This window comes from Arachis stenosperma, chromosome 1 (genome assembly GCF_014773155.1).
Source record: "Arachis stenosperma cultivar V10309 chromosome 1, arast.V10309.gnm1.PFL2, whole genome shotgun sequence".
Lineage (NCBI taxonomy): Eukaryota > Viridiplantae > Streptophyta > Magnoliopsida > Fabales > Fabaceae > Arachis > Arachis stenosperma.
The window spans coordinates 43,061,057-43,074,443 of NC_080377.1; the positions used below are offsets into that span (position 1 = coordinate 43,061,057).

The following is a 13,387-nucleotide window of genomic DNA, read 5'->3' on the forward strand; positions in this document are numbered from 1 at the left end:
GATAATTGAGCTTAATCAACAATTGCTCCGGATGACTGAACAGTTAGCAGAATTTAAAGAGATGCTCTATGAAACTAAAGTTGCTAACAAGAACATGGAACTGCAGTTGAATCAAGCAAAATAGCAAATATCTAAACAGATAACAGAGGAATGTCAAGCAGTTCAACTGAGGAGTGGGAAGACACTGAATAACACTGCTCAAAGTAGTAAAAAGTCAGTAAAGGAACAATTAACAGAGGATAGTCAAACCACTATCCAAAATCCCTCTAAGGACAGTAAGAGCCCAGAGAGGAATACTAATGGCGTTCAAACGCCAGAAAGGGAGGGAAAGCTGGCGTTAAACGCCCATTCCCTGCCCAGTTCTGGCGTTCAAACGCCAGAAAAGGGAGAAAATTTGGCGTTAAATGCCCAATGGGTAGCCAAGTCTGGCGTTCAAACGCCACAAAGAGGTCAGACACTTGCAAGTGCTGATAACAACCCCCTTAAGCATGCTTCTTCAACCACTTCTGTAAGGAATAAACCTGCAGCAACTAAGGTTGAAGAATATCAAGCCAAGATGCCTTATCCTCAGAAACTCCGCAAAGCGGAACAGGATAAGCAATTTGCCCGCTTTGCAGACTATCTAAGGACTCTTGAAATAAAGATTCCGTTTGCAGAGGCACTTGAGCAAATACCTTCTTATGCTAAGTTCATGAAAGAAATCTTAAGTCATAAGAAGGATTGGAGAGAAACTGAAAAGGTGTTTCTCACTGAAGAATGCAGTGCAGTCATTCTGAAAAGCTTACCAGAAAAGCTTCAAGATCCATGAAGCTTTATGATACCATGCACATTAGAAGGTGCTTGCACCAAGACAGCCCTATGTGATCTTGGAGCAAGCATCAATCTGATACCTGCATCCACTATCAGAAAGCTTGGGTTGACTGGAGAAGTCAAATCAACCCGGATATGCCTCCAACTTGCTGATGGCTCCATTAAATATCCATCAGGCATAATAGAGGATATGATTATCAAGGTTGGGCCATTTGCCTTTCCAACTGACTTTGTAGTGCTGGAAATGGAGGAGCACAAGAGTGCAACTCTCATTCTAGGAAGACCTTTCCTAGCAACTGGACGAACTCTCATTGATGTACAAAAAGGGGAAATAACCTTGAGAGTCAATGAGGATGAGTTCAAGTTGAATGTTGTTAAAGCTATGCAACATCCAGACACATCAAATGACTGCATGAGCACTGATATTATTGACTCTTTGGTGGAGGAGGTCAATATGACTGAAAGTATTGAATCAGAGCTAGAGGACATCTTTAAAGATGTTCAGCCTTATCTTGAGGAACTAAAGGAAATAAAAGAAATTCCGAAAATTCCTCAGGAAGAAGACAAGCCTCCTAAACCAGAGCTCAAACCACTACCACCATCCCTGAAATATGCATTTCTGGGAGAAGGTGACACTTTTCCAGTGATCATAAGCTCTGCTTTAAATCCACAGGAAGAGGAAGCACAAATTCAAGTGCTAAGGACACACAAGACAGCTCTTGGGTGGTCCATAAGTGATCTTAAGGGCATTAGCCCAGCAAGATGCATGCACAAGATCCTATTGGAGGATGATGCTAAGCCAGTGGTTCAACCACAAAGGCGGCTAAATCCAGCCATGAGGGAGGTGGTGCAGAAAGAGGTCACTAAGTTACTAGAGGCTGGGATTATTTATCCTATTTTTGACAGCCCCTGGGTGAGCCCTGTCCATGTTGTCCCCAAGAAGGGAGGCATAACAGTGGTTCCTAATGAAAAGAATGAACTGGTTCCTACAAGGACAGTTACAGGGTGGCGTATGTGTATTGACTACAGAAGGCTCAATACAGTCACCAGAAAGGATCATTTTCCTTTACCATTCATAGACCAGATGCTAGAAAGACTAGCAGGTCATGAATACTACTGCTTTTTGGATGGCTATTCAGGTTACAACCAAATTGCAGTAGATCCTCAGGACCAAGAGAAAACAGCATTTACATGTCCTTCTGGAGTATTTGCCTACAGGAGGATGCCTTTTGGTCTGTGCAATGCACCTGCAACCTTTCAGAGGTGCATGCTCTCTATCTTCTCAGATATGGTAGAGAAATTTCTGGAAGTCTTCATGGATGACTTTTCAGTATTTGGAGACTCATTCAGCTCCTGCCTTAACCATCTAGCACTTGTTCTGAAAAGATGCCAAGAGACCAACCTAGTTTTAAACTGGGAAAAATGTCACTTTATGGTGACTGAAGGAGTTGTCCTTGGGCATAAAATTTCAAACAAGGGAATAGAGGTGGATCAAGCTAAAGTTGAAGTAATTGAAAAATTACCACCACCTACCAATGTTAAGGCAATCAGAAGCTTTCTGGGGCATGCAGGATTCTACAGAAGGTTCATAAAGGATTTTTCGAAAATTGCCAAACCTCTGAGTAATCTGCTAGCTGCTGACACACCATTTATCTTTGATAAGGAGTGTTTGCAGGCGTTTGAGACCCTGAAAGCTAAGCTGGTCACAGCACCAGTCATCTCTGCACCAGACTGGACATTACCATTTGAACTAATGTGTGATGCCAGTGACCATGCCATTGGTGCAGTATTGGGACAAAGGCATGGTAAGCTTCTGCACGTCATTCATTATGGCAGCCGTATTCTAAATGAGGCACAGAAGAACTACACAACCACAGAAAAAGAGTTGCTTGCAGTGGTTTATGCCATTGACAAGTTCAGATCTTATTTAGTAGGATCAAAGGTGATTGTGTACACTGACCATGCTGCTCTTAAATATCTACTCACAAAGCAGGATTCAAAACCCAGGCTCATAAGATGGGTGTTGCTTCTGCAAGAGTTTGATATAGAAATAAGAGACAGAAAAGGGACAGAGAATCAAGTAGCTGATCACCTGTCAAGGATAGAACCAGTAGCAGGAGCATCCCTCTTTCCTACTGAGATCTCTGAAACCTTTCCGGATGAGCAATTGTTTGCTATTCAGGAAGTTCCGTGGCTTGCAGACAGTGCAGACTATAAAGGTTCTCCTTCTGTAACCATGGAGAGGGAGCATGAAGAGCTTCTCTCAAAACAGAGTCAAACAGAGCCCCCACAGTCAAACTCTAAGTTTGGTGTTGGGAGGCCACCACCAACTTCTAAGTTTGGTGTTGAACCCCCACATTCAAACTCTAAGTTTGGTGTTGGGAGGTTCCAACATTGCTCTAAGCCACCGTGAGGCTCCATGAGGGCCCACTGTCAAGCTACTGACATTAAAGAAGCGCTTGTTGGGAGGCAACCCAATGTTTTATAATTAACTATTTTTTTTTGTTATTTTATGTTTTTTTTTTTGTAGGTTGATGATCATGAGAAGTCACAAAATCAATTGAAAAAGCAAAAACAGAATGGAAAACAGGAAGAAAAACAGCACACCCTGGAGGAAGAACTCACTGGCGTTTAAACGCCAGTGAGGCTAGCAGTTGGGCGTTTAACGCCCAGTCTGGCACCATTCTGGGCGTTTAACGCCAGAAAGGGGCACCAGACTGGCGTTAAACACCAGGAAAGGGCAAGAACCTGGCGTTAAACGCCAGAAATGGGCACCAGCCCGGCGTTTAACGCCAGAATTGGCTCAAAACGTGTTTTTGAGCAACATTTGGTGCAGGGATGACTTTTCCTTGACACCACAGGATCTGTGGACCCCACAGGATCCCCACCAACCCCACCACTCTCTCTCTTCTTCACTCATTCACCTATCAAATCCCTTCTTTCTCTTCACCACTCACCACCTACCTCACCATTCAAATTCAAACCACTATCCCACCCAACCCACCCATAAAGGCCGAACCACAAAGCCACCTCCATCTCCCTCATTTCTTCTTATTCTACTCTCTTCTTTCTTCTTTTGCTCGAGGACGAGCAAACCTTTTAAGTTTGGTGTGGTAAAAGCATTGCTTTTTGTTTTTCCATAACCATTTATGGCATCCAAAGCCGGTTCAACTGAGAAGGCATGACCTCAAGCCCATCACTAAGAAAAGGATGGAGCAAACAAGAGACCCCTCTCATCAAGAAATCCCTAAGATACCTCAAGGGATGCACTTTCCTCCACAAGACTATTGGGAGCAAATTAACACCTCCCTAGGAGAACTGAGTTCCAACATGGGACAACTAAGGGTGGAGCACCAAGAACATTCCATTCTCCTCCATGAAATTAGAGAAGATCAAAGAAACATGAGAGAGGAGCAACAAAGACAAGGAAGAAACATTGAGGAGCTCAAGCACTCCATAAGACCTTCAAGAGGAAGAACAAGCCGCCATCACTAAGGTGGACCCGTTCTTTAATCTCCTTGTTCTTTATTTTTCTGTTTTTCGAAAATTATGCTTTATGTTTATCCATGTTTGTGTCTTATGATCATTAGTGTCTTAGTGTCTATGCCTTAAAGTTATGAATGTCCTATGAATCCATCACCTTTCTTAAAAGAAAACTGTTTTTATTACAAAAGAACAAGAAGTACAGGATTTCAAATTCATCTTTAAAACTAGCTTAATTAGTTTGATGTGGTGGCAATGCTTTTGTTCTCTGAATGTATGCTTGAACAGTGCATATGTCTTTTGAATTTGTTGTTCATGAATGTTAAAATTGTTGGCTCTTGAAAGAATGATGAAAAAGGAGACATGTTACTGAGGATCTGAAAAATCATAAAAATGATTCTTGAAGCAAGAAAAAGCAGTGAATACAAAAAAAAAAGAGAGAAAGCAAGCGAAAAAAAAAAGAAAGAAAAAAGAAAGAAAAAGAAAGAAAAAAAGTTGTGATCCAAGGCAAAAAGAGTGTGCTTAAGAACCCTGGACACCTCTAATTGGGGACTTTAGCAAAGCTGAGTCACAATCTGAAAAGGTTCACCCAATTATGTGTCTGTGGCATGTATGTATCCGGTGGTAATACTGGAAGACAGAGTGCTTTGGGCCACGGCCAAGACTCATAGAGTAGCTGTGTTCAAGAATCATCATACTTAACTAGGAGAATCAATAACACTATCTGGATTCTGAGTTCCTAAAGAAGCCAATCAGTCTGAATTTCAAAGGATAAAGTGAGATGCCAAAACTGTTTGGAGGCAAAAAGCTACTAGTCCCGCTCATCTAATTTGGAGCTAAGTTTCATTGATAATTTGGAGTCTATAGTATATTCTCTTCTTTTTATCTTATTTGATTTTCAGTTGCTTGAGGACAAGCAACAATTTAAGTTTGGTGTTGTGATGAGCGGATAATTTGTACGCTTTTTGGCATTGTTTTTAGTATGTTTTTAGTAGTTTTAGTTGAGTTTTTAATATATTTTTATTAATTTTTAGTTAAAATTCACTTTTCTGGACTTTACTATGAGTTTGTGTGTTTTTCTGTGATTTCAGGTATTTTCTGACTGAAATTGAAGGTTCTGAGCAAAAATCTGATCCGGAGACTGAAAAGGACTGCAGATGCTGTTGGATTCTGACCTCCCTGCACTCGAAGTGGATTTTCTGGAGCTACAGAAGCCCAATTGGCGCGCTCTCAACGGCATTGGAAAGTAGACATCTTGGGCTTTCCAGAAATATATAATAGTCTATACTTTGCCCAAGATTTGATGGCCCAAACCTGCGTAGCAATCCGGCCTCAGAAATTCCAGCGTTAAACGCCGGAACTGGCATAAAACTTGGAGTTAAACGCCCAAACTGGCATGAAAGCTGGCGTTTAACTCCAGAAAAGGTCTCTACACGAAATTACTTCATTGCTCAGCCCAAGCACACACCAAGTGGGCCCTGAAGTGGATTTTTCTGTCATTTACTCATTTCTGTAAACCTTAGGATACTAGTTTACTATTTATAGGATCTTTTGACATTGTATCCGTACCTTAGGACCTCATAACATTTTAGACGTTTCATTGTGTACCTTCCACAGCATGAGCCTCTAAACCCCATGGTTGGGGGTGAGGAGCTCTGCTGTGTCTTGATGGATTAATGCAATTACTACTGTTTCTTATTCAATCATGCTTGCTTCCATTCTAAGATATCACTTGCTCTTAACCCGGATGAATGTGATGATCCGTGACACTCATCATATTCTCAACTATGAACGTGTGACTGACAACCACCTCCGTTCTATCTTAGATTAAGTAGATATCTCTTGGGTTCTTTAATCGGAATCTTCGTGGTATAAGCTAGAACTGATGGCGGCATTCAAGAGAATCCGGAAGGTCTAAACCTTGTCTGTGGTATTCTAAGTAGGATTCAATGACTGGATGACTGTGACGTGCTTCAAACTCCTGAGGGCGGGGCGTTAGTGACAGACGCAAAAGAATCACTGGATTCTATTCCGGCCTGATTGAGAACTGACAGATGATTAGCCTATGCTGTGACAGAGCATCAGGGACGTATTTTCACTGAGAGGATGGGAGGTAGCCACTGACAATGGTGAAACCCTACATACAGCTTGCCATGGAAGGAGCCTTGCGTGTTTGATGAAGAAGACAGTAGGAAAGCAGAGATTCGGAAGATGGAGCATCTCCAAAGCCTCAGCCTATTCTCCATTACTGCAAAACAAGTACCTTTTTTATGTTCTTTTGCTTTTTACAATCAATCCTGATAATTTCTGATATCCTGACTAAGATTTACAAGATAACCATAGCTTGCTTCAAGCCGACAATCTCCGTGGGATCGACCCTTGCTCACGCAAGGTACTACTTGGACGACCCAGTGCACTTGCTGGTTAGTTGTGCGGGATTGCAAAAGTGTTATTGCAATTTCGTGCACCAGCCAGCCATTCCGTGAGATCAGAGTCTTCGTGGTATAGGCAAGAACTGATGGCAGCATTCAAGAGAATCCGGAAGGTCTAACCTTGTCTGTGGTATTCTGAGTAGGATTCAATGATTGAATGACTGTGACGTGCTTCAAACTCCTGAAGGCGGGGCGTTAGTGACAGACGCAAAAAAATCACTGGATTCTATTCCGGCCTGATTGAGAACCGACAGATGGATAGCCGTGCCGTGACAGGGTGCGTTGAACATTTCCAATGAGAGGATGGGAGGTAGCCACTGACAACGGTGAAACCCTTGCATAAGCTTGCCATGGAAAGGAGTAAGCAGGATTGGATGAAGACAGTAGGAAAGCAGAGAGACGGAAGGGACAGCATCTTCATACGCTTATCTGAAGCTCTCACCAATGATATACATAAGTATCTCTATCTTTATCTTTATGTTTTATTCATCATCTACACCCATTTGAGTCTGCCTGACTAAGATTTACAAGGTGACCATAGCTTGCTTCATACCAACAATCTCCGTGGGATCGACCCTTACTCGCGTAAGGTTTATTACTTGGACGACCCAATGCACTTGCTGGTTAGTTGTGCGAAGTTGTAGTGATCACGATTTCGCACACCATTCTCTCTAGGAATTACAATAAAGTGTCTTGTTATTGGTTTGAGTTGTTTTGGGGTTTTGGATAAGAGACATGAAAGTAAATGGCAATGAAAATAAACTAACAACTATAAAAGGCTCTTGGCAAGGTATGAGAACTAGAAGTTCTATCCTAGTTATCCTTCTCAATTGTGATGAGAATTGTTCATTGCTACCACTTAGTTAACCTTTACTAAATAAAGGAAAGTCAAGTGGATGAATTGACTTGAGCCACAAGTTCTAGCCAACTCCCAAGGAAAGACTAGCTTTAGTGCACTCCAAACCAATTAGCAATCTCTCCAATTATCAATCAACAAAGGAATTAGACAACTCAAGTGTCACTAATTACTCTACCTAGGCCAAGAGGAACAAAATCTATACTAAAACTAAAAGAGACATTTCAACAAACACATAAAGTGCAATAGAAGTAAACAACATAAATTGCAAGAATTAAAGGGAGATCTAACTACAAAGACAAGAGATCAACAATGGAAAAGCAAAGAAGAACAATTATTATGAATTGCCTCTTATTGAATTGAAAGAATGTAGAAGGAACAATACTAGATCTACAACAAAATGTAAGAACAACATAAAGGAAATTACAACAAAAGAGTAGAAGAAGAATGAATCTAACAATAAAGAATTGAAAGGTAGAAGTAGAAGAAAGCAAAGATTAAAACCTAGATCTAAGAACTAATCATAATCCTAATCCTAATTCTAGAGAGAAGTGAGAGCTTCTCTCTCTAGAAAATAACTTCTAGAACTAAAACTAAAATTAATTGGTAACTAACTTGTAGAGTATGAGAGTATGTTGATTCCCCTTCAATCCTTGGCTTAAATAGCATCAGAAATGAGTTGGATTGTGCCCACAAGGCTTCTAAAATCGCTGGCCACATGTTGCATTAAGTGGGTCATGTGCCACCATCGGTGCGTCCGCGTACCGTGCGCGTGCGCGCCCTTATGAGCGGTGCAACTATGACAAATCTTATATCGTTTCGAAGCCCCGGATGTTAGCTTTCCAACCCAACTGGAACCGCATCATTTGGACCTCTGTAGCTCAAGTTATGGTCATTTAAGTGCGAAGAGGTCGGCTTGACAGCTTTCCGGTTCTTTCATTTCTTCATGAGTTCTCCAACTTTTCATGCTTCTTTCTTCATTCCCTTGATCCAATCTTTGCCTTCTAATTCTGAAATCACTTAGCAAACATATCAAGGCATCTAATGGAATCAAGGAGAATTAAATTTTGCTATTTTAAGACCTAAAAAGCATGTTTTCACTCTTAAGCACAATTAAAGGAGAATATACAAAACCATGCTATTTCATTGAATAAATGTGGGTAAAAGGTGATAAAATCCCCTAAATTCAATACAAGATAAACCGTCGAATTGGGGTTTGTCAGGCACGTTTTGACAAATTCGGTGGCTTCTTTCTGTAAAGTCAGCCAGTAGAAGCCGGCTCGGAATAACATTTTTGGATAGAGCTCGTGCCCCGAGGTGATTGCCATACATGCCGATGTGGACTTCTTCTAGGACTTCCTTTGTGGCGGAAGTCGGGACGCATTTTAGGAGGGGTGTTGAGATCCCTCTCCTGTATAGGACGTCGTGCACCATGGTGTAATATTGTGCCTCTCGTATGAGCCTTTTTGCCTTTTTTATCTGTGGGGAGTGTTTCGGACTTGAGGTAGTTGATTTTGGGGGTCATCCACCCCTGGTCCTAGTCTGATATGTTTAGGACATTCTCTTCCTCCAAGGTTGATGGATTTTGTGGGGTTTTTTGGATGAGGCTTCTATTATTGCCCCCTGGTTTGGTGCTGGCTAGTTTTGAAAGTGCGTTGGCTCGGGCATTTTGTTCCCGAGGTATATGTCGGATCTCGTATCCCATGACTTTCCCGAGCTGTTCTCTGGTTTTGTCTAGGTATTTTTTCATGGTGGGATCCTTTGCCTGGTAGCTTCCTTCTATTTGTGAGGTGACTACTTGTGAATCGCTGAAGATAGTAAGCTTTTGGGCTCCGACTTCCCTAGCCAGCTTCAAACCAGCTAGTAGGGCTTCGTACTCAGCCTGATTATTTGAGGCAGGAAACATGAACCATAAGGAGAGTTCGAGTTGGGTCCCTTGATCACTTTCCAGGATAACGCCAGCTCCACTCCCGGCTTTATTTGATGAGCCATCAACGTAGAGGTTCCAGTCAATGAGGGTTCCTGGGGTGTTGGTGTACTCTGCGATAAAGTCAGCCAGGTATTGGGACTTGATGGCCATTCGAGCTTTGTACTTGAGGTCAAATTCGGGCAACTCAACTGCCCATTGTAGGATTCTTCCAGCCAAGTCAGTTTTCTATAGGATGCCTTTTATGGGTTGATTGGTCCGTATTATGACCATGTGGGCTTGAAAGTGCGGTCGAAGCCGTTAGGAAGTAAGTATGAGGGCGTAGGAAAACTTTTATATCTTTTGGTAGTTTAGTTCAGCCCATTGTAAAGCCTTGCTGATAAAGTAGATGGGTTGTTGTCTGTTGTCGTCTTCTCTGACTAACGCTGATGCTATCGCTCGACTTCCAACGGCGAGGTATAGTTTCAGTTCTTCTTTTTGTCGAGGTCAAGTCAGGATAGGTGGTTGCCCCAGGAATGTTTTGAAGTCTTGGAAAGCTTGCTCACATTCTGGGGTCCATTCGAACCTCTTTCCTTTCCTTAAGGTTGCATAGAAAGGGAGAGATCTTAAGACCGATCCGGCTAGGAACCTAGACATGGCTGCTAGTCTTCCATTCAGCTACTGTACCCCCTTGACACAAGTCGGACTTTTCATGTTGAGTATAGCTTGGCATTTGTCTGGGTTTGCCTCAATCCCTCTCTGGGTGAGCATGAACCCTAGGAATTTGCCAGCTTCTACTGCGAAAGTACATTTGGTGGGATTTAGTCTCATCCCGTGCTTTCTTATGGTGCCGAATACTTCCGCAAGGTCAGGTAGTAGTGTTTCTTCTCTTTGTGTTTTTACCAACATATTATCTACATAGACTTCCATCAGCTTCCAGATGTGGTTGGCGAGTACTTTGTTCATCAACCTCTGATATGTAGCCTCGCGTTCTTGAGTCCGAACGGCATGACTACATAACAGTAGTTTGCTTTCAGGGTTAGGAACGAGGTCTTCTCTTGGTCGGGTTGATGCATTGGGATCTGGTTGTACCCTGAGTAGGCGTCCATGAAGGAAAGGTACTTGTATCTCGACGAGGCGTCGACTAGGGTGTTGATATTCGGGAGGGGGTAGGGGTCTTTTGGGTAAGCCTTGTTGAGATCAGTGTAGTCGACACACATTCGCCACTTTCCATTTGGCTTTTTAACCAGTACGATGTTGGCCAGCCATAGTGAGTATTTGACCTCCCTTATAAACCCTACCTCTAGTAAGGCCTGTACTTGTTCCTCCACGACTTTTAATCTCTCTGAGCCGAGCTTTCTGCGCTTTTGTTGCACTGGTTGAGATCTGGGGTACACTGCCAATTTGTGGCACATTAATATGAGGTCTATGCCGAGCATGTCCGCGACCTTCCATGCGAAGAGGTTGGAATTGTTCCTTAGGAACTTTATTAGCAGCTCCTTTAGGCCTTCTTTTAGGTTCGCACCTATGTTTGTTGTTTTGTCTTGGGTGTCTCTGATTTGGACCTCTTCTGTTTCACCTTCTGGTTGTGAACGAAGTTCTTCACGAGTCCGGGCTCCTCCGAGTTCAATGGCATTGGCTTCTTTTCCTCTGGGGTCGCCCTTTAGGTTCAGACTTTCGTTATAGCAGCGTCACGCGAGCTTTTGGTCTCCTTTGATGGTGGCTATACTTTCTTGGGTTGGGAACTTCATGCATAGGTGGGGAGTGAAGACTACCGCGGCGAGCTAATTTAAGGTCGTTCGACATATAAGGGCGTTGTATATGGAGTTCACATCAACCACGATGTAGTCTATACTCAGTGTTGTGGACCGGGTTTCCTTTTCGAAGGTCATGTGCAGTGGGATGTGCCCGAGGGGCTAGATCGGGGTGTCTCCTAGCCCGAACAGGCTGTTGGGATATGCTCTGAGCTCCTTTTCTTGTAGTCTGAGCTTGTCGAAGGCAGATTTGAATAGAATGTCCGCGGAGCTTCCCTGGTCAACCAGTGTTCAGTGGAGGTTGGCATTAGCTAGTATGATGGTAATGACCACGGGGTTATCATGCCCAAGGATGATGCTTGCGGCGTCTTCTTTGGTGAAGGCGATAGTAGGGAGGTCGGGTGACCTATCCCCTTCTCTGACATGGTATACTTTTTTAAGGTGTCTTTTGCGGGATGATTTGGAGATTCTCCCTCCTGCGAATCCTTCGTTTATCATATGAACATGCCTTCCGAGGTGTGAGGGGGACGTTCGGCTCGTCCGCCCTCTTCGTCCCTTCTTCTTTTTTTGGCTCATCTGTTCTGTTGGCTAGAAATCGATCTACTTTTCCTTCTCGGTCTAGTTTTTCTATGACATTCTTCAAGTCGTAGCACTCATTACTGGGGTATCCGTAGATCCTATGGTATTCGCAGTACTCGGCCCGGCTTCCTCCCCTTTTGTGTTTAATTGGGCGAGAAGGTGGGATCTTTTCTGTGTTGCATATTTTCCGGTAGACATCCACTAAGGATACCCAATGTTTTTAATGGCAATAAGAGAGCCCTATATAAAAAGAAAAATATATCACTAGCCCTAATTACATAATGTTCAAATATCAGCATCAAGTTGGTTTATCCTTCTTCCTAGGAGGTTTGAATCCTGGAGTAGGAACAAACATCATAAGGTCTACAAGTCTCTTGGCAGTGGCAGTGCTAGTTCCCCTAATAGTTTCAGCAAAAAGAGAAGCTATTGATGTTGCAAAAACTTAGGGGAGGCATTTTCGCTGGCTCTTCCCTTGACAACTTTCAATTTTTTTGATGGCCTTGGAACAGTTTTCTTCATAATTTCAACAAGAATTTAATCCAACATTTAAAAACAATTTCAATTACAAATATAAACAACAACATCTAATTTTTCCACGTTACAAAAGCAACCTCTTGTGAGTTTTGTGTGTGTTATGTTGATGGGTAGGCATCTGTCTGGCTAAGCACAAGCTCAATTGGAGTGATCTGCTCGGCCATGGGTTGCTCAGTAATTGGGTAAGCATCAGATGGAAGGGCAACAGTAGGTACAGCTGCAAGTTACAACTGTATTTGCCTTGTTTTTTCCCTTAGCTTCCACCTGTTTTTTCTTTTTACAAGTTATCTTATTAAGACCAACTTCACCGCAGAACATTGACTGGCGAAAAATTGCCGATTAAGAATTTATAATAGAAATAACATTGCGAGTACAGTTCTTAACCGACGAAAATTCCGCTTATCAATTTAGAAAGAGTTGTCACAAATTAAGAATAAAGTACTGGGAATAGAATTTTCAGGTCGTCTCCCAACGAGTTTCTAAGAGAGTGTTATTTATTGGTCTGGAGTTTTAACGGAAATTGAAGAGTTGGAGAGTGGAAAAAATAAAATGATTATAAATTAAAGCAGTGGAAATTAAGGAGAGATTTTATGTAATTAAATTAAAAAGCCTTGACTAGGAAAAGATTGATCGAAAGTTCTATCCTTGTTGGTTCTTCCCAAGAGTAATAGTAAGAGGTTGTTGTTTTTACTTAGTTAACCTTTACCGAATAAAGCATTAGTGATTAGAGAGCCAGCCAACAACTTCCAATTACAAGTTAACTCTTGAGTATTCCAACTCAAGGGTCTCCTATTAATCAACTCCGAAGTCAAGTTGAGAGCCTACTCCATTGACATGGATGCCATTTTTGCATGCATGTAAAGGGAGTAGAGAGAAGACATGGTAATTAAAATTGAATTGAGATAATTAAGCAAATAAAGAAATTAAATAGAAAAATACTCTTTGCATTAATAAATTCCAAAATCGAAGGTATCCATATGTAGCTCTAAACAAGATAAATGGAAAATAAAAGAGTAAGGGAATAAGAAAACAA

The 13,387-nt window shown here is 42.1% G+C and overlaps 1 protein-coding gene across 1 annotated transcript in view; it reads right to left on the reverse strand.

Annotated features, from left to right (window-relative positions):
- LOC130978933 (uncharacterized) overlaps positions 1-9,661 on the reverse strand; it is a 31,120-nt gene extending 21,459 nt beyond the window's left edge. The window contains exon 1 of the mRNA XM_057902281.1: positions 9,380-9,661. Coding sequence (XP_057758264.1) covers positions 9,380-9,661 — 282 coding nt within the window. The remainder of the gene's footprint in view (positions 1-9,379) is intronic.
- Positions 9,662-13,387: the final 3,726 nt, after the last annotated feature.